Here is a 24324-nt window from a genome sequence, read left to right as displayed (position 1 = left end):
TTTTTATCAATTTTGTACATATTGGTTAAATTATATAACAAATTTACATTAAATACATGTGTAAATATAAACACCATAGGCTTCCTTAGAAAAAAATACTGATGCAGATTTCTTTCATTAGTTATTAGTCAAATGAAGCCTATAGTGTATTACATTCTACAATAAATATTGTGACTATTCTTTAAAATATTCTTCTAAAACAATTTCTGCTATAGAAGATAAATTTAACAATTTTATTTATCAGGGAAGTTCAATTTGTACTGATCCATCAGAAACTGTTTTCTCTGCTCCATACCACTCTGATATTGCATTTCATACTCTGCAGTTTTTTTTGCTTGCACATGCCTCTTATAATTTGATGCTGCTGTAATACATGTTATTTGAATTATACCTCCAACAATCATAAGTAATATGCAAAATCCAATTGCTTTTATTAATTCCTTCGTACCAGGTCTTCTACTATCACATTTATTTACATTATAAAAGTTATTAGCTCTGAAAATAAATTTATTTAGAAACATATATAGGAAAACAACATGGATGAACAACTTCTTGAAACACATATAATCTCTATTGCAAACATACCCATTGTATTGGTAACCAGTGTTATATTGTGATGTAAAGTTATGTTTCAAATCCATATCATAATTACATCGAGAGTCTTTCTTACATAAAACAGAATAAGCTTCGTTAATCTTTACAAAGTCACTATGATTTCCTTTGCTTCCAGTGTCAGGATGCATCTAAGAAAACGCAACATATTTCTAAAAAATATAATATTTCCTTCAATATATATTGTTGTAATAATATGCAAACAATTAAAAGACTCACTTCTTTTGACAGCTTAATAAAAGCTTCTTTAATTTCTTTTTGCGTTGCATCCTGAGGAATGCGCAATATCTCATAATAGTTGCTTTGGCATCTTTAAAAAACACAATTCACTCTGTAGTTAGAAATATGTACAAAAAAGACTGTCATGCTTTTACACGAATTCTAACCTTTTGGAGCAGGGAAACATTCGATGAAGAACACGAATTAAAACAGGTACTTCAGATTTATTGACACGACAGATTTGCGCCATGCTATTCAAATTTCTTGAATGATTATAAATTTAGAATCAATTTAATATAATTATACATTACAACAGCATCATCATTTTGCGTAAATGTTAAACTGTAATTAAGAATGATATAATGGTATCGTACAAAATTCGTAGAAAAATGATCATATAAACTTTTTAAAAAATTCAATATAATATTGTCAACAACTGTCAAAAAGAAAAAAAAATATAATAATATAAAATCATTTAAAATTTGACTAACTTTATGACATGCCGTACGTCAAATATCGATATTGATGTATCGCACATGCTTAGTGTTTACTTTGCCGCGTTTTTTTTCAAATTATAAAATTGAGCTTCTAAATTAGAAAGTTTTACATTACAAAAATTTTCGGGGTAACGGTTAAATATGCGAAGCACACCTAGAATTGACATACTTTATTTTTCATTTTTGTTCTAATCTAACATCCTTGAGTTATTGAAGGAGCTCATGAATTCGTGAATTAAATATTTATTAAAAACCGAAATCAGATTCTATAATATAATATAATAACAATTCTCAATCGCGTCTGGTGTACAGTATAAAATATATTACAATATGTATACAGGAAACATTCTTATTTGTATAAGATAGGCCTCAAGCCCAGCTCGATGTCTATGCATTTTATGCTTATCATAGGTATGTTATGCAATATTTTTTATGCGTATTGTATAAGCTCTAATATTATTAAAAAACTGTTATATACTTAACATTTGTATTGCATATTTTATGTACAAATTGTACGTTATGACAAGAACTTATAATGCAAGCCTTTATCAGGAGATGTGAGAATGTCTGATATGATACAAAAAATTTTTATTCCAAAATGTGGTCAAATGTATTTAATCGTATATTTTCTGCGAACATTGGCTTGCCGTTATAAATAATACTTGTGAAAAATCAAATGCATTGGCACAAATCCCGTACTTCATCGATCCTGTTTCATACATTTTAAATGCATGTGATAGAGAAAAAAAATACGTATCTTAAAATTACTGAACAATTGCAGTGTAATGCAATGATACAGTCACGTTCTAATAAAATCTCTTATTAACATAACAGTACAAATTTTTAACGTCAATCAAAATATATAAAACCTTTACATTGTATTACTACGTGTTCTTTTAAAATTTATTTATATTTTTAGTTCAATTTGTAAGAGATCGTAAACTTATTAAAAATTTCCTACAATATTATTTCTCAAATATTTATAAACAATCTTCTTAAAATTTAACACATCATTCGTGTAGGCAATAGTGCAACTTCTTTGTCTCACAACTCGTGATAATTTCAATTTACGAAAGAATTAAATCCATTATTTGCTAGTAATAAAATATATAAGTGTACATGACCCTTTTTTCGTAACAATTTAAATATAAAGGCAAGTTACATTCTTTTTTTAAGCAATCTGAATGCATTCAAGATTACTACACGTTCAAAATGTGCCTACTCGTTCTTGTTTTCGTTTAAAGGAACGTTTGGATACTTCGGAAAGTCTACAGCATCCACTGGATTTTTCACTTTGAAACTTGGAAATAGACCTGTCATACTAGTTCGAGTGTTGTATCCCTTAGAATAACCATCCCAGTGATTACCAAACACTTCAACCAAGTCTCCTACTTTCAGTTCTATTTCGCCACTTCTTCTTGGTTGGTGATCCAAGATGACTTTATGAGGGTGTGGATTTTGTCCTCCATAATAATAAATATCATCGAGTGATGTAAATCGATTGTATGCATCGGGGTAGTATGTTTGCATCAATTCGTAAGCCACACGGCATACTTGAGAACTAAACGTGCACACTAAATAATCACATTCGGACAAAAGATGTATATCAATGATTATTCCTTGCAAAGAGGAATCTGAATATCGTTTTGCAACTGACGCCATTTCTGCTATTTCTGGATCCCCTATTATTTCATAATTTGAATAACGATTCTTGGCTGTCGTGATCACCTTTGGATCATCACTGGCTAAGAAAACCCTTCTCACATCTGGTTTTACTTCAAGTTCATCGAAATACTGCTCAACCTTAACCATGTATTCGTCTATATCGTGATAAGCAGCTTCGGTACCAACTTTATCCGTTCTTCGTACGTGAATTCCGACAATAGGTTTTTTGAAACCAAGTCTATCTTTTGCATAGTTCAATGTTTTCGTTACATGTTCTTGAGGTCGCATTAAGTACTTCAGAACTTGTCCTACCCACCATACCAATGGATGCCCATGAAGTTTCTCTAATCTCGGTGCTAAATCTTCTGGTACACTTGGTGGTTGATACCTTGGTTTTGGATAAACGTTATCCACAATGGGTAAGGATATTACTTGTTTAGAAGCATCACCAGGCCAATTAGCATGAGATGCTCCATTTGTAGATACACAGGTATCGCTTAATGGCTTGAAAACAGACTCCCAACCATCCTTATGGTATCTCCAACCTTTTGACTTGATTATCAATGTTCTCTCTGTGCCATAAGCAACCAAAAAGCAATATGTAATGTGATGAATCTGAAATACATAATAAATTTTATTTGTAACATTTTATTTTGTTATAAAGTAACAAGTTTGTTTACCTGACAACCAAATCCACAGCCTTTATTTAAACTACAAACTAATTTTCTAGCTTTGTTACAATCACTAGGGTTCTGTAAATACTTAAATCTTCTTTGTACGAGATCAGATAAATCTTTTGCTTCTTTTTTACGCCATTCATCATAGCCATCTGCTTTTTTCAATCTATCAATATCTATAATGAGAGATCTCTTATGATCCCAGACATTTCTCAATACATCCTGTATTCTCTTCTCCTTTTGATCATAACTGGGTTTATCTATAGTTTTCTTAAGTTTGCTAAGTTCTGCACTAATGTAATACCTATTTAGGAATTATGAAAATATTTTTATAAAAATACATTTTAAAATATATTAATATTTTCAACATTATACTTACCATAGTTCTTGTACATTGTTTCTCACCCTTCTCCGTAAATCTTCATATTCCAAAGAAGGGACACTGTGTTTAATGTTGTTTTTAGTATCCAACAATTCGTCATACAGTGATACCTTATCAAGCTTTTCATGTATCGAACCTAGATGGTCCCCTTGAATGGATTTTGATCTTTCTCTGGAAATTATGTTATCCTGTACAACGAAAAGATCAAAATGCTCTTTGTTTTAAACTATAAATAAACCTGTATAGTTTCATCATTTTTAGTACAGACTTACCCCAATATTATGTTCTTTAGCGCTTCATTTTGCCTTTTAAGAATTTCAAAATCATTAACCATCTGGGCCAGACGTTGAGCATTTTCTTTATTTGTAGGACTTTCATTGTTAGATGATAAACTATTAGCTTTAAAGATATGTGATACAGATACAATTAGTACCAAAAGCCACGTAGCTAATAATACTATGCCTACTTTTCCTAACCAACCAGGTCTTCCTGACCAAAATGTTGCCATTTTATATTATATTAGTAGATTACGTTGAATGAGTGGCATTACGTCATCTATAATTGAAAGATTATCATAGAAAAGCATAAAAATATTGCAGATTTTTTCTTAAATAATGATACGATTTGCGACGTTATAGATATAATTTAAAAGATAATCTTACGGATTATATTTTATAAAATTACGATATGCAACAATACATAATTAAAAAGTAAATAAAGATATTGCTATCGTAAATAGTCCATCATGAACATTAACATATTTCGATATTTGTTATAGATAACATCGTAGTGAATGAATTATGTAGATTATCTTACCGAGTAATTCATCATTTTTATAAAAATGTTTTAAACTTAGGATAAAACGCATTCGTTATCGTTAACGTGGTCATAGGAATAAGAACTTTATATTAAATTGTCAACTTGATCTGTTTCATGTGTGATTATAGTCATTAAACACTGGTTTTGTGTGGCGAGCGCTACCAGTACAAGTTACAATTCTTGACAATGAGTGAACTGAAATAAGCGCAAAAATTTGAACTATTAATTACGCTTATTCCATAATAATCTAATTTAAATCGTAGCAATAAAATTAACGTCAAAGTGGTTTAAACATTTTTAAAAGTAAAAACAAAGCATTTCTGTTATACGTTTCACGGAAAATCATACTCAGCTTGCGCAACCCGGCAAACTTCAGTACGTTCCCTACTACTTAGTATGACTTCACTACTATACGATTTTTATTCTGTTGGTTATAAACACGGTGGATAAGTATGTATATGTGGATAAGGAGAATGGGCGATAAAATAAGCATAATCAAGTGATAGCCAGCGAGGCACATTTGACTGTTATGAAATTGCCAAAATTTCAAATTCCAACGTGTATGTGCGAACGTAGTCATATTTGACGTAAATAGTAGAGAATGTATTTAAAATAAAAGATCACCAAGTATATACGTTTGGCGTCACGACAGTCATAAATGCACATGCACGTTGCTCTTGGTTACGAATCATATTCTCACAAATTAAAATGAACATGAGCAGGACGAACCAGAATCGTCGAATGATTAGTATGATCTGTTATTGAACGAATAATACATGAGAGTAGTAATGCATTGATTTAATTCTCGTAACTTTATAAATATTTCCAAATTATTTTGTGTAGAAGCAAAATTCATATCAATATTTCAAAAAACCGGTCATAAGAGGAACGGTTACGAACATGGCTAATTTTAGAACATGACTTTTATATTAGATGGCGGTAAAAATTGTACGTTTGATTTTTGCATGAAACATCACTATCTACTAATTTCATGTGCAATTTCCTCGCATAACCTAGAATCTTGACACTGCGAACACGGCGGTTGCGTGAACGTGAACTTTACAAATTAACGCCGGACAAAGTATAAAAACTAATACTCGAAACTTTTAATCAAGTGATATCAACGTGGCAAATAAGAGAATCAAAGCAAAACCGCATCGTGGTAGAAACATGAAATTGACATAAATAACGTATCAGTTTAATATCCTGTCGCGGTATTTCTAAACGCGGGTTGGTTCTTTGTCCCCCTCCCACCCTTTTGAGCCCGTCCGAAAATCGCGCAGCATCCTTGCGCGCGAAACACGCGTATGCCGGTGGACGCACATTGTGTGCCTGTACTGCGTTGTACATACCTGTGAATAGTGTATTTTAAGCTTTAGTTTTACGGGATGAGTGTGTGAAAAATCGGAGCGTTCATAGTAAAGAGAACGAACAGCGTGTGTCACAAAGCAAACGATATTCATCGATCGAGTAATCGCAATCGAAGTGAAGTCTACACGTAAATCGCAAAAGGGAGGACCTCCATTATCGTACCTACTCCCGTTTCATTACGAAAAATCCGTAACATCGTTGAAAATTAGAAATTCGGATTTTGCGGATCTTTCGATTCTCCTCCCCCTCTCTGCTTTCCTACCCCTAATTCCCTCCCGTCCGTCGACGAACAAGCAGTCATCGTTTTTTGCATGTTTCACTTTTTTTTCTTCCGACATCCCCCCAGTTTCGTTGGTTCATCGAAGCTGTTGTGCCGTTTGGTAAAACTCGATTGGGCCAAGTAGATTGAGCCGCGTTAAGTTCGACGATTCCTCTTTGTGTTCTCTCGTTGCTCGTTGTCCGGCAGTGTTGTCAAAATTCCGGCAGCACCGCTCGCCCAGCTGCCATTGCTGTGCTGTCTGGCGTTCAATCGCAGTTTCGTAAATACGATTCCTTTTCTGGTGATCGTTCTCCTCGTTATCCTCGTCCTCCTAGTCGTGGAAGCAGCGGAGATGCCACGCTGTTGAAAGTCACGCTTGGAACATGCTCGCTGAACAGACGTAGCGGTCGATTCTACGTTTGGCTCCAGACGCCGGTTCTGAGCGAGCTAACCTTCACAGTGAGAGTTACTCTTATCTGTTCGATCGTCGTTCATCGAGCTCGGAGCAGCGGTACGGATTGACAGAACGATGAAGTGGCTTGGTGCAAGTAGCGCTGGTGCTGCGGGAGAACCGGCACCCTCGATGCAATTGCACCATCCTTCTGCGAACGGACATATACCCACGGTATATCTTTATTTCAACATTCTTTTATTTTTTTCTTTTCATTAGCTGTATATGTTCTTCAGTGATTTATCTAGGTACTCGAAGTATCACTGCTGATTGAAATGTCATAACCTATCTTGTATTAAAAGGTGGGATGTAAGGGGCATTTTTATTTGGGATAGTAAAAGAATTAAATAACAATTCTAGTACTGGTTGGTAACATTAGAAAGGTCAGTTATCTGACTATAACAACTTATTTCTGTATTTATTTATGTTACTTTTTTTATATGAAAAAATGTATAGGTTCATTCGATTTGAGTCTCACGTGTACATACTTGCGTTAATATTAGTTGGCTTCTTCTCTACATCCATTTATTTATTTGAAATTTTCTAGTATTAATGAAACAAGTTAAAAAGGATATCAACCAGACTGGAAACATTGGCTATATAATATGGTTGACTTAATATATGAATGTTATATGTTTATTTTTAATGTGTTCGAAAAGAATAGGTTTAAAGATTCAATGATACTTTATTTGTTATTTTGGAGCAAATATCTCCTTTTCAGCTATTTATAGCACTTTAAAATGTTTAAATTTGTTCTTTCTAAAGTCATGATTTTTGAGTCGTGCAATTATTGGAGTAAATGTAAAAATCTTGTGCTTTCTATATAAAACAAGAACCATTGCAGCTTGGACTTATGTTTTGTTGGATATACATTAGTGTTGTAATGAAACAAATAGTCTTTTGTCATGGAGGAGTCAAATTTATTGCATATAATTGTAATGTCTTGTTGAATATAATGTGATGTCCTCTTCCTTTATGTTAAGCAGTTGATTCATAATGCTAGGTAAAAACTTTATCATTCGCATTGAAGAAATGCTTCCACATTTCATTTCAGCAGTTTGATAATTATGTATTCTATCAAATTCTCTAACATTTGTCAAAACTAATTATATCTTGTATAATTAATTACTAAATTTGTAAAGAATTATGTAAAAGATTTTTGTTTCTTAATGCTACTGCTACACTTCATTGTTTTATTGTTCTTTATTTGTGATGAAGTATTACCTCCTCTTTATATCTTTTAATATCAATACGATTACCATTTCAAAGAGTTAATATAGTTGTATTGAAATCACAATTTATTATAATTTTATTGTGCTTCTGTATCAAGTACTTTATCAAAATGCAAACAGTCACTTTTCTTAGACTGTAAACTGAATGTTTAAAGATAATAGAATTTTATATATCCATTGTTTGTATAACTTATTGTTACAAAGCAACAGATGAATTCAATATTTTTATGTTGTTAATAGGATGCAGAGCAATGTGGACAAGTAATGGCTGGTGGAGATAGTATGCGTATTCAACCTGGTCAAACCCATCAAATAGGTGTAAACAGAACTCAAGATGATGCTATGGTTGGTTATGTATTTCAACGACCTACAGAAGCAGAATTTAATGCCCAGTCTTCAGCTTTTCAAACAAAACAAGCTCCTCGTGCCTGGGCTCTGGCAGATGATGCAATTATTGATAATGTAAGTGTACCAAATATGGAATGTTCAAATTTATTAATTTAACATATTAAATGGATATATGCTTCTGTTATATGACCACAACTTTTAATTGTTTATAGAATCCAGAGAAATGGAAGTATCCTATTACTAAACTGAGTATGCCACAACAGAATCAACCACAACAATTGGGACTTCAAACAATGAACAATGTGCATGTACCATATGAAATTCATCCAATGCAATTAAAAGTGAGTATTATTTTACCTGGTATCATTATTAGTACAAAATTTCATTTCAAACTGATATTTAATTGCAATTAATAGATGTATGTTATCTGTATACTAACAATTTCTTTCTTCCTTTCTTTTGCCAATATAGAGTGGAGCACCAGGAGCAGAGCACTTAATTTATCTCAATAATCAAATGACAGCTCAGCAACAGGTAGCTCTATTTCATCATCAGCAACAGCAACAACAGCAACAGTTCAGGAATGGACAGGTAAGTGTAATTGTAGTGCCTTCCCTTAGATGTATTAAAATCTATAACAATTCTTTTATACTGAGTAGAAAATTATTTCTTACTCTTTACACAAGAAACAAACTATGAACTTTTCTTGTCTTGCAAGAAAATTGATTAAGTCTCTTAATCTATTTTTGTGGGAATGAATTTTTTGAACATATTCGAAAGTATATGTTTATATAACTGGAGATGGTTCCGAAAAAATTTGGACATAATTTCGAAACTCTCGAATTTAATTTCAAGCACTCGAAAGTTTCGGAGTACTTTGATATTCATGTATAGAATACCTTCGGTATTCTGCTCGAATTTTGTTGAACTTGACTCGTAGCTCGAAAGCATGACATATCTTGCTACTAAGTATATTTACATTATTACAAAATACTGTTTCTGTTAGTATTTTAAAGCTAACAATACCGTTATCTTAACGGGTTTTATACTTGAAATGTGTATGAACGATTTTCGATTCGCTGATAAGTTACAAATCATCTTATCAAAACGTTAATGTGCTTCAAACGTGTTCAGCTCCTGAAACGGACGCATTGGCCAATAAAAATATATGAAAATGTATGTGTCAGTAACAGTTGTATTGGATTATTGTTAATAAGGAATTGTTAGAACTTGCAGTACCAATATCTAATATAAGGTTAATAGAACTGATAGAAAATGGTCCTTACAGAAGAGTAAAGCCCATTTTTAATACACCTGTATCATTACATCATATCATACACGTGTACATATGCAGGTTTTTCAAATACCCTTACAATTTTAAAGTTTGCAGGATTTGTATGATTTTAGTATAAAATGAATCATTCATATATGAATCTGTGAGAAAGTTAATTCCTATTCTAGTATCTAATTACAGAGATGTCATTGACACTCATAGTATTAGTTAACAGTCGGTTAGATAGAAAGTTCAGTCGATCCGTGGACTATTCGTGCAAACTGTGTCAGGGCCGAAATTCGGTGGAATAGTAAATTACAAGCGATGAATTTATAGTTAGTAAGGCAATGGCCTTCGGCGAGTTCAAAAATCGATCGAAATAAAAATTATTATTTACAGAGGGTAGATTAATTTTATCGATTTATTGTCTGGTAGTTCTTTTTAATTTTTAATAAAGTTCTGATAGATTTTCATATATTATTAATTACACTAGTGAAGCATACATGAATTATGACATGTAGACTGATGGAAAGCACTGGAAAATATTTTCCATATTAAATTGTACAATGAGTGTTACATTTTTATTAAATATTAATTTTCCATCATTAAAATAATACGAAAATAAATATCAAATAATCCGTAGGTGCTAATATCGGGTATTTCATATTCGATTTTGCCTTAATATGTAAATACAAATATTCTGACTGATTTGTCAATGCCCCTATTTAAATCCCTCGACCTTAGTGGGTGGGATTATAATGTACTTTTTTCGTAGATTTATTCATATCTTTATCAAAATAAAACAATAAAGCTGAGAAAATAAAAATTAGAGGTATAAAAGCGACTTCGAGCAAAACAGGTGAGGATCAGAATGTATAAAAAAGTGGAATGGAATCTTTCCATAAATATATGAATATTAATTTTTTGAAGTGGGTGCCAAAATGCAAATGATCTCTATACAGAATATAGAGTACAATTCTGTTATAATATTCGTGACAAGGCTGTGACAGTTGTAATATAGAAAGAGAACTTTCTACACAGTGCTGAAAACTTTGCAAATTTAAAAATTTCTAAATTTGGGAATTTTTAATTTTGAAAATTTGAAAATTCAGTCGTTCGTGGACGCGGGCTTTTTACACTCCTAGCGAACGTTTAAAAATAAAAAATGTGATATGCCCAGAAGTGAGACAGTTCACTTATTTTTAAGAGATAAATATCAGTAAATCCGGAATTTCATATGCAGTCGAAGGCTGTCGTTAATATTTAGCCAAGTCCAGGTAAATTTACCGAAGCGCGATCAAATTTTCATCCGATCGCCGTGAGAGGTCGTTAAATCGAATGGATAGAAGGAAGAAGCACGGCGATTGGTCGGTGAGATTCGTAAAGTGAACGTTGATTGGCGAACTGGTCGTCAGAGGGCATCCCATTCGAGCGTCGTTCTTTGTTTCGGTTAGGAGGGCAGTCTCAATCGAAGAGAGAGGCCGGTTAACGAAAATTTGCCGAGAGATACTGGCAAAGAAGAGCATCGTGACGCCTGATCGTTATTCTATTACCGTTTTCGCGACGCGTCTCGCGATATGCCAATACGGACGTGAATTGAGTCGAAGAACGGAGTGATCGAGTTGCTCCCCCTGTAAATAAACGCGTATTCGCGGAGTGAGTGTGCAAAGTGCGCGAGAGGAGAAAGGAGGTGGCGGAGGTGGCGGTGGCGGCGGCGGCGGCGGCGGTGGCGGAGGCGGCGGAGGAGGAAGAGGAAGAAGAGAGGAGCATAGGTAGCAGCGGCAGCATCGAGGCACCCGAGGTGTCGAACTGTTTGACAGGCGGTCAGATTTTCTTTCTCTCTCGCGCCATCGTCGGTGGTGTCGCGATTCGACGGCGGCGTTGTCGTGTGCCGTTTACGAGAGGCCTGTCCGCTGTTCACACAGGAAAAACGAACGTGAAAACAACCGGGAGTGGTGTGTATTCAGTGCCGGCTGAATTGGCGTCCGCGCCCCGACGCCGCAGTTGACGTATCACGACCCGCTGGATCTCCTAACAACGCGTCCTCCGCGTTCCACGAATCTCCAAGATAGCCTCGACTACTACTGGATAGTGCGAAACAGTGCGAAACAGTGTGTGCAGTTGAATTTCTCGTTCGAGTTGTTGGTGTACCACGGGGTTAACGGTGAATCTCTCGGAGGTGACGCGCCGTGCCGAGGGTACCTTGGAGACGGTGGAGAGTTTCGGTGTAGGGTACGGCCAGGGAGCAGGCACGAGCACAGGCGACTGGATGAAACCACCGCGGGATCTTTTTCTTTATTGCGACATGAAGGATTTGGGGCCCGACATGGTATTTATTTTCCTTCAGTTTTATCCTATACAACGTCGCGCTTCGTTTTGATACGCTTCGGAGTCGCGCGATTCATCGAACTTTCCTGAATTTATAGGTTATGTTATCGAATATATTTTATAATGAAAATCTTTTTGTTTATAAAACTTTGAGAAAGGCTCTAACCTCGTGTTATATTTTTTTTACGTTTTTTGTTTGCGGTGCATATTTTTGATAGGTTTGCTAAGCGTCCATTATGAGCAAGATATTCTGTCTAGAACCGCTACTCTCGATTCCATTATCGTTAATGATCGATGATATCAAAACGTTATCGATAACTAAATATATTGGCAACATAATTAAGTTTGCCGGATGATATTATTATTCAAATCTAATTATTTTTATTTGAAATTAGATTAAATTATACTTAAAGTTTAATCAAGAATCAATAGATTGAATGATAAAATTATGAATCGGGTTTGGTTAGAATAAATCAGGTTAGATGAGATCTGATTAGGTTAAATTTTAATCTTAAACAAAAGAGATTTCAATTACTTTTGTCAGTCTCACCGGCATCTTAGCAAGATTATATATATTTCAGTATCGGTTAGATATCGATAATGTATTGATAATCGATAGCAGCAGCTCTGCTGTATATCTTACTTTATACCCTAAACAATAAACAATGAATTCAATCCATTGGTGAACAATGGTAAATGTAAATAAGTAGTGAGGTAAATAAAAATTAAGGTGTAATAAAATGTTGCGTATACGTCACTTAGCGTAACTCCGATACATTGTCAAACCGTTGACATTTCTGGTATCACTCCACATTTTTTAAACACGAATTTATTCAATTTTTGTCTTTAATTTAAACATTAATTCCCTGCGACATCCATAAAACAATGAGAGCGGGTAAAAAATTTTAATTTGTTTACATTTTTATTGAGAGAGTAAATCTCTTTTCTGACAGCCTTCCTCGACAGCGAGGTAAAAATATTACGTACTGAAAGATTTATTTTGACATTTCATGCACTTTTTATTCATGACTTAAAACAATCGCGAAAACATACTCTAGGTAATGGAGTCTGTTTTCGGAAGCGTACACAAAATCTACGATTTTCCAAAATTATATTTTGTCATCGATGTGGAAGAATGGATGATCCGAATCATAAGCGAAATATTTCACACGGAGGTGTCTGATACTTATTCAGCCAATCAGGTCTCCGAACTCGCTTAACCTTGTAACGCAACAACGAAACATTAGCATTATACCTCGCGACGAAAGGATGAGAGTTTTCAAGTTACTTCGAACAGAAATTAGACGAAACGTTCGAATTCCGATCGATCGCGTTGCAAAACATGATTAAGTAATTCGATACGGTCTCGACCGAGGGGAGAGAGGAGAGAAAGAAAAAAAGTTTCTCGTGACAGGAGGGAGAACCTCCTCGAAACGACAGCTGCGGATTTGAATCCTTGGAGCGCTGCCGGCACGCATTGGCCATAGAAAAAATATGTATCTAGAGTCGAATCCTTGCTGTAGTTGCTCCGTTTTTCTCGACGGTTCTTTATTGTTTACATCCTCGGACTCTAGAGACCGAAACGTCTCGAGTTCTGTCTTACCTTTTTAGCTTTATGCACAATATTAAAACAAAGCAATTGAATTTAAAATTGTGAAAGAAAAATTTCGTAAGGTAAAATTAAATGGCGTCGGAGCGTCATGTCAGCTCCGGAAGTAAAGACATTTCAAAGACCTTCTAAATAGGATTGTAAATATATACTTTTAGACAAGTTTATCAATTATTTTTATGTATGTTAGTAGAAAATATCAGGCTAGTCGTTGACTCGTTATGGAACTCACTGTTTCCGAATTTAGACTATAAGGTATAAATACCGTGTCGACCCTCTGAATTTTTGGTATTTATAACTGAAGCCCTTATTTTTTAACGACGGGAATTGGAACTCGGCTCTTCGGATGAATTCTTGGTATCTGTGAGTGAGGATAATGCGAGCAGAGCGTTGATGGGGAGAACAATTTCTAAATCCCCGTATCGCAATTTCACGCCGAATTGATTCGCATCAAAGCAGATTATGTCGAATTGAAACATGTCGAGTCAAATTACGCCGAATTGAACTGTATCGAATTGAATCGCGTCAAATCGAATCGTGCAGTAAAGTAGCTGATGATCCTGTCACTTTACGTGAAATATTTTTCCATGTTTTCAATAACAGTCCGTGTTTATACCGGACACCCTGTATGTTAACTGTCTGGCTATTATACACAGGCAAGTAAAGCTGGAGTTACGGGAGAGAACGTTCGCGTTGTTTTAGGTTAATGTACTTTCGCACGGATTATAAGAATGCTTGCCGGTGTACAGGCATATAAAAACGATATTACGTGTTCGTTATCTCAGATGAATTATTTTCTTGTAATTATCGAGCGTTTTGACGCTCGCATCTACATTATATTTTTTTTCATCGCTTTTCGACCGTGGTATATCTCGTTTGGACCGGTGCCATTTAAATTTATACGGCTTTATATTTTGCATGCTTCCCCCTTGCTCGTGGTTCCCCCTTCTGGCACACACCTAATCGATTGAAACACTGTCAGGGTCCTCTCTGGACAACCGTGACACATGCGAACGGTGCGTGAGCCCAAAAAACTCAATGAACATTTTTCCTCCATCATTCATCGCATGCTCTTATATTTAGCGACACAGTAATGTTGATTCATTTATTTATTTCCGACTGTTATTTTCGTTCTCTAAATTTAACGCCAAAAGTCCCCCTTCAAAATTCAAAGTTTCGTCAAAAATTGATACGTTTAATCTAAATACTATTGAATAATCTTCATAGGTCTGAGTCACGACAAGACCGATAAAATATACTTGATCAAATATTTGTCGCAAAGATTCGAATGAACATTCCTAAGAGGTATTTGTAAGACGATGTAGCTTCGATAAAATCGTAAAGAACGATAGAAATATTTATCCATGAGCCAGATGCACTGCACACGGCGTTACTCTTGCGCCAATATTGTATAAACGGCAAATGTGCCTGGAGGGATATTGATTCGCGTGAGTCACTCTATCTCTTCTAGTTGCTTCGAGGTGTTCAGGGTTGACCTTACTTGCCACAAAATGTGTTCAATTAGCCTCGTCATTGCAGTGCTTTCAAGCACATGCATCGGTACTTCGTGCACCCACATCAACGTTGGGTTCCATTCAACAGATTTTTAACCTGTGGCTGTGAAAGGATTAATGAGTTCGCTTTAAATATGTATTTCGACAAACTACGAGCCGACAAATAGCAGTTGGCTAAAGCAGTACAGTTTCATTAAAAATGTAATAATATGTACTTGAGCTATAAAAGAAATTTTTAAAAATTTTAGACAGGTTCAAAATTTATATACGACAAATAGTAGTTGGCTAAAGCAGTACAGTTTCATTAAAAATGTAATAATATGTACTTGAGCTATAAAAGAAATTTTAGAAATTTCAGACAGAGGATCAAAATTTATACGCGACAAATAGTAGTTGGTTAAAGCAGTACAGTTTCATTAAAAATGTAGTAATATGTACTTGAGCTATAAAAGAAATTTTAAAAATTTCAGACAGGTTCAAAATTTATATACGACAAATAGTAGGTGGCTAAAGCAGTAGAGTTTCATTAAAAATGTAATAATATGTACTTGAGCTATAAAAGAAATTTAAAAAATTTCAAACGGGATCAAAATTTATATACGACAAATAGTAGTTGGCTAAAGCAGTACAGTTTCATTAAAAATGTAATAATATGTACTCGAGCTATAAAAGAAATTTTAAAAATTTCAGACAAAGGATCAAAATTTATAAATGGAAGAGGTTGCTCATGTTTTGCAAAAGGTATAAGATAATAAAAAATGTGGGGTTGTCACCTCGTTGCAACTTTCTCTTTTCTCGACTGGACAGAGTAACAGATGGTTACGAATACATAGTTATGCAGTTAAGCCGCCCACGGGTTCGCAAGCCTCTTCGCGATAATCGTTACACAAGATCACTGGTCGTTGCACGATTATGTTGCTTTCATAATTCTTATCTTGGAGCACCGCGGTTTCGATAAGGAGACCTTCAGAATATTCAAGCTCGTCTTTCTTTGAATATCCGTTGATCCAGATCTTCTTTGTCACGTCGCGTTCCACGGCTGTGTTTCGTCTAGACGCGATATTTCCATCTAAAAGGCAGAAATTCCCGTGGAAAAAGTAAACAAGTGTCGACAGAGATATTCGGTCTTGAATCACGGCCAACATCACGGTTGGGCTAAAGCGACCGGTTAAGACACAGGGGGGACTCGCTAAAGAAACTACTCCTACGCGACCAACCTTATCGTATTCTATTCGCGATAAAAGAAGAGCGAAACCAGTTTCCGGTTTCTCGGCTGACGTCAGCCTCCGAAGAAATACCTTTACAACATTATATAAAAGAACATTAACCCTTGCTCCGTAAACGGCAATCGTGCAAATTCAACGCATTCGATGCCAATTTCAGAAAATTCAGTATTCTTCGTACAAAGTTGTAATAACGAATCGTAATGGAAATTGTCGTGTGTGCTTTAATCGTGTTGCAGTAAGCTCTGTTTATATCGCCACTGACGAGATTGTGGAGCAGAGAATTCTCGGAATTGCCTTTCATTAAAAAATATGCACTTAATGTTAATTAAAATACCGCCACGTTCCGCAGGACTGAGATGTACTGTTATTGATAATATGCAGAGTAAAACGCGCAGTGTGCTAATATGAGAATGACAAGTTTTAAAAAGCTGACGTTTCACACGTTGCTAAAAAGAATGTTTATTGACATCGGCTTATATGTCAGTGAACTTACGCAAAGCGGTATCGATAATCGATAGTTTGTCGCTGATTGGAGCTCCGAAGCGAGGCAACTTGCGTTCTCATTATTATTTAGAAATAATGCATAAGGTAACAGGATGTATCGATTGTTACTTTTTCTCTTTTATTTTCAATTGAAAAATGTTGCATTTTGTGCGTCATAGCGTGTCTTACTCTCGATACTTTTTCTAACGATGTAATCGTTCCGTATCGCGTATTTCTCCGATTCTGTACTTTCACTCGGAGGTTAATTCGAATTATTTCGCGAAACTGTAATATCGCGAGGATCGTTAGCCGAAGTCGTACAATTTTCTCATTAAAATTCGTCGAGACAAAAATCGATACAGAAGTTTCCGCTACTCTGTACGGCGGGTCGGAGGGTGGCAAGGATGGTTCGAGCTATCGAAAATCGTATCGCATAAATCTACAGCGCGGCGGTATAGTTCATTTACGGCCGGCGTCAGATATGAACTTTTATGGTGTTTCCTTGTGATCGTGCGAGCGTGCGTCGGCTACCTCGTATCGTATTCTGTCGTTTATGTCGTAAAGTGACGTATCGCGTCGTGACTTGTAGTGACGTGACGCGCATGTCGTTGAACCTAAACGCATCGGTTACGCTTGCAGATTCGTCATCGGGAACAGCGATGTGTGCGTACGCAACACGCGCAGGAGAAATTCATTTCCACGCGTTTTTCCGCGTGGTCACTGCGATGTTACACCGACTAAAATACCCACTCTATAATTTGCATTCGAACGGGTATATTTTGATATCTAGGTCTAATTCGATATATCGACAGGTACCGTTTCGTTGCAGCTACGTTCGAAATCTCTGATACATGTTCTTGCATTTCAAACTATTCGTCAGACTATAAATTCCATTCGAACCGTATCGTTCTATGTAAACCACCGCTAATTGCTCGGTAAACGCGGTGATAAGTCTAGGCTCTAAATGCCTAATCTAAGAATTTTGAGGAACAAATATTTACATTGCATCTTAATAGTATGATAAACATATAGGTAGCTTCAACCCTATAATACTACAGGTGCTAATATCAGTAATATATATACACTGAGTATCGATAATATCGTAAGATATACAGCTAGTGACAAATATTTGAAATAGAATACAAACGAAACCTAACATAACCCGAATTAGTTTAATGATTATATCGTAAAGTATCAATTATATGGATAATCGATAGACCGTCTGATACCGAATTCAAGTGTAATACCGTTCGAAAAGAGCAAATCGTAAGAAGAAAATACAAACCACCCTTGCGGCTTTTTTCTCTAGTACGCATACAGTGCGCGCGCAACTGTTCGACGCATGCGCACGCGTACGCGCACGCAGAAGAGAGAAGAGACGGATGGCTAGAAGAGGTGTTCAGAGAGAGATGAAGAAAGAGCGAACAACAGGGTTCGCCTCCCTCGTGCCGGTGCTGATTCTTCGCGAGGACAGTGGCCGTGACCCGCGGCCGAGGGGCCTGGGGAGGGGTCGGTGGCCCCGTGGCAGTTTAGCGACGACGTCCACGCTGCCGCTCGAGCGGTGGGAGAACCTCGTGGGTGTGCGGCGCGGGTGGGGGGAGAACGGTGCGCCGAGCGGGCTTGGAGGGAGTCTGGAGCGTCTGGTGGGGTACGGCTTAGCGAGCTATCTCTGGCTTTGTTCAATGAAAGAGGGATCCAGTACTCTTGGTCTCGTCTCGTTCTCTGTTTATTTTTTCTTTTTCCTCCGTTCGATGTGTAGAGGCAGCTTCTCTCCCTCCATCTCCGCTTTTCGTCTCTCTTTTTCTCCCCTAGCGGAGTCGTTCCCGCGGCCAACGTTCCAGAGTGCTTCTGCTGTTGGCCGATTCGAAGGGATAGAAAGACATCATCCTCCTGGTCTAATGAACCGCGAGACGATCACGGCGCATTTCTATGGCTTTTTGTTCCTTCTTTCCTTCTGTTTTATCCGCCGTTTTTTTCTTCGCTGAACGCGCAAAAGTTTTCCCCGGTCGGTTTCAAGGGTCGAAACTGTTCGGTTTCGCTAACGAACAGAGTCCGGCTCTGAATGGAAGGTAACATTTTTCCTTCTTTCTTCTTTAATTACCAACCGCGTTCGTACTTTCGCTTACTATAAGACAACAACAATGCACAGGAATATTTCTATCGGGTTTATCCGGAGCCCCCTTTTCGAATCTCGTTCACGGTACGAGAAATTCGCGGCGAGTCTTCCTCTCTCGTTCGTTCGCTTTTCGACCCCTTTCGTCTCTTTCGCCCTGCAATCGTGCTTAACGTGCAAAAGCGTCTCTGCCGGCCGGCGACGCGGTCGATACTCACGGCGTATCGCCCCCGGTTGACCGAGCCTTACCCTTACCCTTACCTTACCAAACCTTCAGACACGTATTCGTTCACCGTTCCACGTCATATATTCCGTTTCTGTGCGTTAAGAAACTCTTGCTACCCACCTCGCATTCGATGCGGCAAAGATGGGCAGCCGGGAATCACCGGTCGTGGACTCTGCTTTTATCGATTAAGAGAAAGTGTAAAGGAAAGACCATCGTTCTCGATCGTCTTTACTCTTTCGAACAGAAGAACGTTACACCAAAATTGAAAGCAAATGACTACCCCTGTAGCACATTAATATTAGGATCGTCAAAGCCGATAAAAGGAATTCTAGAAGCGAGGGGATATTAACATATACTTTGGCGTAGCGAGCGGAGCAGCTGACTGCCACTCAGAAGAGATTAGGGTTCAAATCCCAATAGGGTGCGCTCCGGGTTTTGTTACAAATTTTCTTATATTAATGCAGTGTACTACTAATGTTAATTAATATTAACATGTAAATGGTACAAAGTTTCGAACCCTAACCGTCTGCAAGGAATATCGACGTTTTGCGTCAGATCTTGAAATAAACTCCCTCTCCAAATGTTAAGCCTGTGACCTAAGGTGTCACTTAAGAAGGCAATACCGAAGAAGAACATCTATATATATGTATACGTCTTCGGCGGTAAAAGCGTTCTTGTCGGTTAGGAATCGTAACTGTTGCTCGAAGTTTCCTTTCGAGGTCGGTTTCAACGAAACGTCGCTGCGGTTGGCGTTCGCGATGGTAAACATCGAGTGATTCTATAGGAAAAAGACAGAGACAGACACGCTGGAAGTGATTCGAACGGAACAAAATGCAGGTTAGAAAAAAAATGTGTCGCAGGATGATGCAAACGAAGATTCGCTTTCCAATTTGATATACGTTGCAATTTTTCGTGCGTCGTTTTCTCCCCCCGTGGGATTTCTAACCGGTTTCTAAACTCGTGAGACCCGTTTGATATTTTCTTTTTTCGTGTGTCCCTGTTATTGACCGATTTGTAGATCTGGGTGAAAGAGCCACCGGTTAGATTTTTATTCAGAGTTCAGGTATAATTTTCAGACCTCCCAGTTTTTTTGCACATGTTCGTTATTCTTCGATGTACGATCCACGTCAGTAGACATGTTAAAACGTTAACAGGCTTAATTTGTAAAGAATACGTTTGCATCTTTCCTGCAATGTCCGACATAATTAACGCGTTCGTTGATACGCCGTAAGCGATAAACAACGTCGTCTGATATTTTGTGGTTGATGTATTTGAGTCGAATATATCTGGTCGCTGCATGACGCACGTGCTATTGTACGCGATAACGTGTCCGTGTAATCGATAAAATATAAATATCACGGAGACACGTTGCGCGTCTTCGCCGAACCGACATAAAATCTTTTAATTTCTCGTGTGTTTCTCGTGTATCTCGATGAATCATAATCAGGAGACCGTGTCGCGTCTTAAATCATCGATTAAATAATATCAGATTGTACGGTTTCCCTCGCTGGTGCGGTGGCGTTACGATATCGCGCAAATGCGTGTACTCGATCCTTGGGTATCGTTTTACGAACTACTGCTCCAATCCGCAAAACGCACTAACACCTTAACCTTTTGCGGACGATTCGATGTACATGATCGTCATGACTTATCACGTACATACATTTATATAGATATATACAGTAATATACATTAATATACATATGTACAGTAACATACATATGTATAGTAACATACATTAATATACATACGTACAGTAACATACATATGTATAGTAATATACATTAATATACATACGTACAGTAACATACATTAATATACATTAATATACATACTTACGGTAACATATATTAATATACATACGTACAGTAATATACATTAACATACATACATGCAGTAACATACATTAATATACATACGTACAGTAATATACATTAATATACATACGTACAGTAATATACATTAATATACATACGTACAGTAATATACATTAACATACATATATACAGTAATATACATTATACAATATCATAAAAAATTCCTAGTCCTCCAAAAAGTCTCCAGACTCCGCCATTTTTGCCATTTAGCGAAGGCAACAGTGTCCGTCGGTGTACAGGTTACGGAAGGGTCAGCTGTAAACGGAAAAGTTGTAACGCAAGAAAAGCATCGGAGTTGCACTCCGCTGCACTGTCACCACCGTATACCTGCATCTAGGATCCCGCAATCTGCGGACGCTTCCCTGCCATCCCCACCGCTCCTGGTTACGTCACTGACCTCTAGTTAGGCGAGGTCGGGACCAGTGCAGCAGAGTTCAGGTCACGATGAAACGTTACGACTCGCCTCCTGTTTTCGATTCCGATCTTTACGCCTGTACAATCGTCTGTTCGCGCCAAATGTTGCGCTTACCCTGAGAACGATGTTTTGATGGCCACGGAAAATTGAACCTGTAGCTACTGTTTCGAGTGACCGGTCTATTGATCCGTGGCATTTTGTTGCTTATATGTAACTTTTTAATGTAGATAGTATAATTATTGTTTAATTAGTCAATATTTTGACCAGTTGGTTGTATGATTTTAAATAAACAACTTTGAGAATGTTACGGAATTATTTGTAAGATTTTTTATTTTTTTTTATTCATAAAGCTTGACGAGTATTTTATGTGCAAATGTTACGGTGCTTTTGTAAGTAGCGATTAATATGATAATTGTTGACAAGTATAATTGCAGGGCGTAATTAAACGTAAAAGTAACGTAAAGATAAGAAAATCGAAATGTTGAAAAATGAGAGGTATGCCGTTTCTAATTCCATGAATTAAAGGGTGCATGCACAGTGGCATTAAACACGGCAGATACGCTAATTTTAAGCGGATCCGCGGTTCGTTAGTGTAATTAATACGATCGTTCGCATTCGTATCTTTCGCTATACGAGCACACGAGCTCTTGGGAGTTTCGTGTCAGCACGTGCCGGGTCTGAAATGTGTTCACTGACCCCGTGTACTTACGACCCGTTTTCTCATATTGTTTCAGCTCGCTCCCTCGGCAAAAAAGCTTTGGGGCGTGGACGAGGGTGGCTCCAAGGACGAAGGGGGTGTAAAAGGTGGTGGGATACTTCACCTGGGCGACCACCAGATGTGGCGAGATTCTACCTGGAGCACCTCAGGTACGATTCTACGTTTATATTAGATCCTTTGTAATCTAGGTAGGTATTAGTCTAACGGGCCTCTTCCAGGTGTATATGAAAACTCTTGTATACGTTATTACCCTTAAGCGAAAATAGAAAGGAAGTATATTCTTGTCAGGGTTATCTTCTAGGAACGTTCAGGACATGCAAACCTATGCATTGTTACAGTTATCGTTTTGAATGACACGTTAGCGAGAACACTTGGCTCATTGATTAACCGTAGCGAAGTACACACAACAACGGCGTGCTATCGAGCGTACTGACACGCATCAGGGACAATAGGGCTCGGGATATTTGGAATAGAGCTTCTCGTCGGGGTTTATCCATAAATGGGGTTAATCGCGATCGATAATTCATCGATGGTAAGCTTCCGCGGTCGGAATCTCTTCTTTCGATTGTTAGCGTCACCTTTAGGGTTAGAAAAGTTAGAACCCTTTATCCTGTTCATTAATTGTTGTCCATTAACAACGACCTATCGGCTTTTGTCCAGCTAGAATCTGAATGGTTGCCCGACTCGACCGTGCATAAAGAAGCTCTAATACCACCGACCCTTCGAGAAACCCTTTAAACCCCTCGAAATACCTGACGGTCTACACCGTTTTCTTCTCGAGATACGAATTTAAGGGTAGACTGATCGATATGCGTTTAGTCGTCGCCCACTCGTGTCTGATCGTTATATAATCTGCAGGGTAAGCCAGCTGCATCGAACGGCGTTAATTTCTTCTCCAAAGAAAGCCGGGAAAGAAACGTTTGCGTGAGCTCTCCGGCCACGAATACATTTGATTTTACGATAAACACCAGTCGCTACAATTTGTAAAGAGCTTCTTTTTATGCGAAACTTGCAACTTCTACGTTGTGTACACTTCGTACAGATAAAGACACTGATCTTGCTTAATTGCTACAAAAATTATCGAACAGCTTTGCGGTAGTTTTAACCCCATGGACTTCGATTAACCAAAATAAAGCACCAAATTGAAAGTTTAAATTTCGAAATTAATGGAGAAGCTTTTAATATGCGATACGTTTAATATGCGTTGTTACACAGGACCATTCGCAGTGCGTCAGACGTGTTAATGAGCTGATTTCGATTAGTATGTCGCGTCCTTTTTCTTCCGTTGCAGCGAAATGCGCAGTCGGATCCTTTGAGCTGACGTAGAATTCCCTGAATGCTTGATAACGTATTTTACCCCGATAAAATTAGAGAGAAGAGTGAATCATATGAAAAAGAGCTTATAACCGGGACTTCTTTGAACGCCGTTCATGGTGGAGGCTACGAAATGCGAGAGTGATACATCGTGTGTTTTACGTCGTGCGCGTTTATTGATTGGGTACAGCGCCGAAAGAACAATATATATACAGGGTGTTCTGCGACAAAATGGACGAATCTCTTCGAAATAAAAAATGCTAAATAAACAGTTCGGGACGTGGACCAAAATTACATCAACTGAATTAACTGAATATTTATTTCTGAATAGCCGAGATATTACATAGTATTATCGAACGAGTAAATACGGGGATGACTTCTATATTTTATTGATATTTCGTTTTATGCAGAATAGTAAATGGAATAATTTCAAGTACGATTGTGGTTTCTATAAATAGACTTCCATATCGCGAAAACAAAGAGGAGTTCGGAATATTATTCGGACCATGCAAAGTTTGCCGGAACACCCTGTACGCAGATAGCAAAGTAGAAATACTTGTGTCTCCGCAGCTTCAAGCTGAATGTCAATAATCGATACTGTACCAAAACAGATATCTCTTTCTCTCTTTCGCGGTGTTTGCTTTTAGGAAATCCGTAAAGTTTCCCCTTTGCTTTACGGATCAATCGATACTGCGT

At 37.2% G+C, this 24324-nt stretch overlaps 3 protein-coding genes across 8 annotated transcripts in view; 1 reads left to right on the top strand and 2 right to left on the bottom strand.

The window, feature by feature from the left end:
• Positions 1 to 219: 219 nt before the first annotated feature.
• On the bottom strand, positions 220 to 1436 carry LOC100880176 (dnaJ homolog subfamily C member 4). Of its 2 annotated transcripts, XM_076542174.1 has the most exons (5): positions 1323 to 1436; positions 999 to 1173; positions 832 to 922; positions 586 to 743; positions 220 to 495 (listed from the first exon to the last, which is right to left on the bottom strand). In XM_076542174.1, the coding sequence occupies exons 2-5, from the start codon at positions 1079 to 1081 to the stop codon at positions 234 to 236; spliced, it is 594 nt and encodes a 197-aa protein (XP_076398289.1). In that variant the 5' UTR covers positions 1082 to 1173; positions 1323 to 1436; the 3' UTR covers positions 220 to 233. The 2 variants fall into 2 exon arrangements, with proteins under 2 accessions (XP_076398289.1, XP_003699724.2); XM_003699676.3 differs by having other exon boundaries at positions 999 to 1408.
• Positions 1437 to 1555: 119 nt separating this feature from the next.
• Positions 1556 to 6333, bottom strand: FucT6 (alpha-(1,6)-fucosyltransferase 8). Of its 2 annotated transcripts, none has more exons than XM_012287458.2 (5): positions 6224 to 6333; positions 4325 to 4607; positions 4050 to 4223; positions 3674 to 3974; positions 1556 to 3608 (listed from the first exon to the last, which is right to left on the bottom strand). In XM_012287458.2, the coding sequence occupies exons 2-5, from the start codon at positions 4558 to 4560 to the stop codon at positions 2547 to 2549; spliced, it is 1773 nt and encodes a 590-aa protein (XP_012142848.1). In that variant the 5' UTR covers positions 4561 to 4607; positions 6224 to 6333; the 3' UTR covers positions 1556 to 2546. The 2 variants fall into 2 exon arrangements, with proteins under 2 accessions (XP_012142848.1, XP_003699702.1); XM_003699654.3 differs by lacking the exon at positions 6224 to 6333 and adding an exon at positions 4869 to 5477.
• Positions 6334 to 6991: 658 nt separating this feature from the next.
• Positions 6992 to 24324, top strand: part of pum (pumilio) — a 95029-nt gene continuing 77696 nt past the window's right edge. For 2 of the 4 annotated variants that reach the window (XM_012287430.2, XM_003699660.3), the window contains exons 1-5: positions 6992 to 7126; positions 8425 to 8646; positions 8745 to 8873; positions 9004 to 9123; positions 22331 to 22463. In XM_012287430.2, the coding sequence (XP_012142820.1) occupies positions 7031 to 7126; positions 8425 to 8646; positions 8745 to 8873; positions 9004 to 9123; positions 22331 to 22463 (700 nt within the window). In that variant the 5' untranslated portion in view covers positions 6992 to 7030. Of the gene's footprint in view, positions 7127 to 8424; positions 8647 to 8744; positions 8874 to 9003; positions 9124 to 11538; positions 12135 to 20021; positions 20142 to 22330; positions 22464 to 24324 lie in introns of those variants that run through there. The other 2 variants (XM_012287437.2, XM_076542171.1) reach the window with 2 other exon arrangements.

Source organism: Megachile rotundata, chromosome 2, assembly GCF_050947335.1.
Source record: "Megachile rotundata isolate GNS110a chromosome 2, iyMegRotu1, whole genome shotgun sequence".
Taxonomy (NCBI): Eukaryota; Metazoa; Arthropoda; class Insecta; order Hymenoptera; family Megachilidae; genus Megachile; species Megachile rotundata.
The sequence above is the reverse complement of the archived record's forward strand: the minus strand, read 5'-3'. Positions and strand labels throughout refer to the sequence as shown.

Coding starts and splice junctions, on each gene's coding strand:
- FucT6 (XM_012287458.2), bottom strand. CDS start 4,560: ATGGCAACATTTTGGTCAGGAAGACCTGGTTGGTTAGGAAAAGTAGGC. Junction 4,224..4,324: donor CTAAAGAACATAATATTGGG/GTAAGTCTGTAC, acceptor CATAATTTCCAG/AGAAAGATCAAAATCCATTC. Junction 3,609..3,673: donor GCTGTGGATTTGGTTGTCAG/GTAAACAAACTT, acceptor TATGTATTTCAG/ATTCATCACATTACATATTG.
- LOC100880176 (XM_076542174.1), bottom strand. CDS start 1,081: ATGGCGCAAATCTGTCGTGTCAATAAATCTGAAGTACCTGTTTTAATT. Junction 923..998: donor ATGTTTCCCTGCTCCAAAAG/GTTAGAATTCGT, acceptor TGTTTTTTAAAG/ATGCCAAAGCAACTATTATG. Junction 744..831: donor TTATTAAGCTGTCAAAAGAA/GTGAGTCTTTTA, acceptor GCGTTTTCTTAG/ATGCATCCTGACACTGGAAG.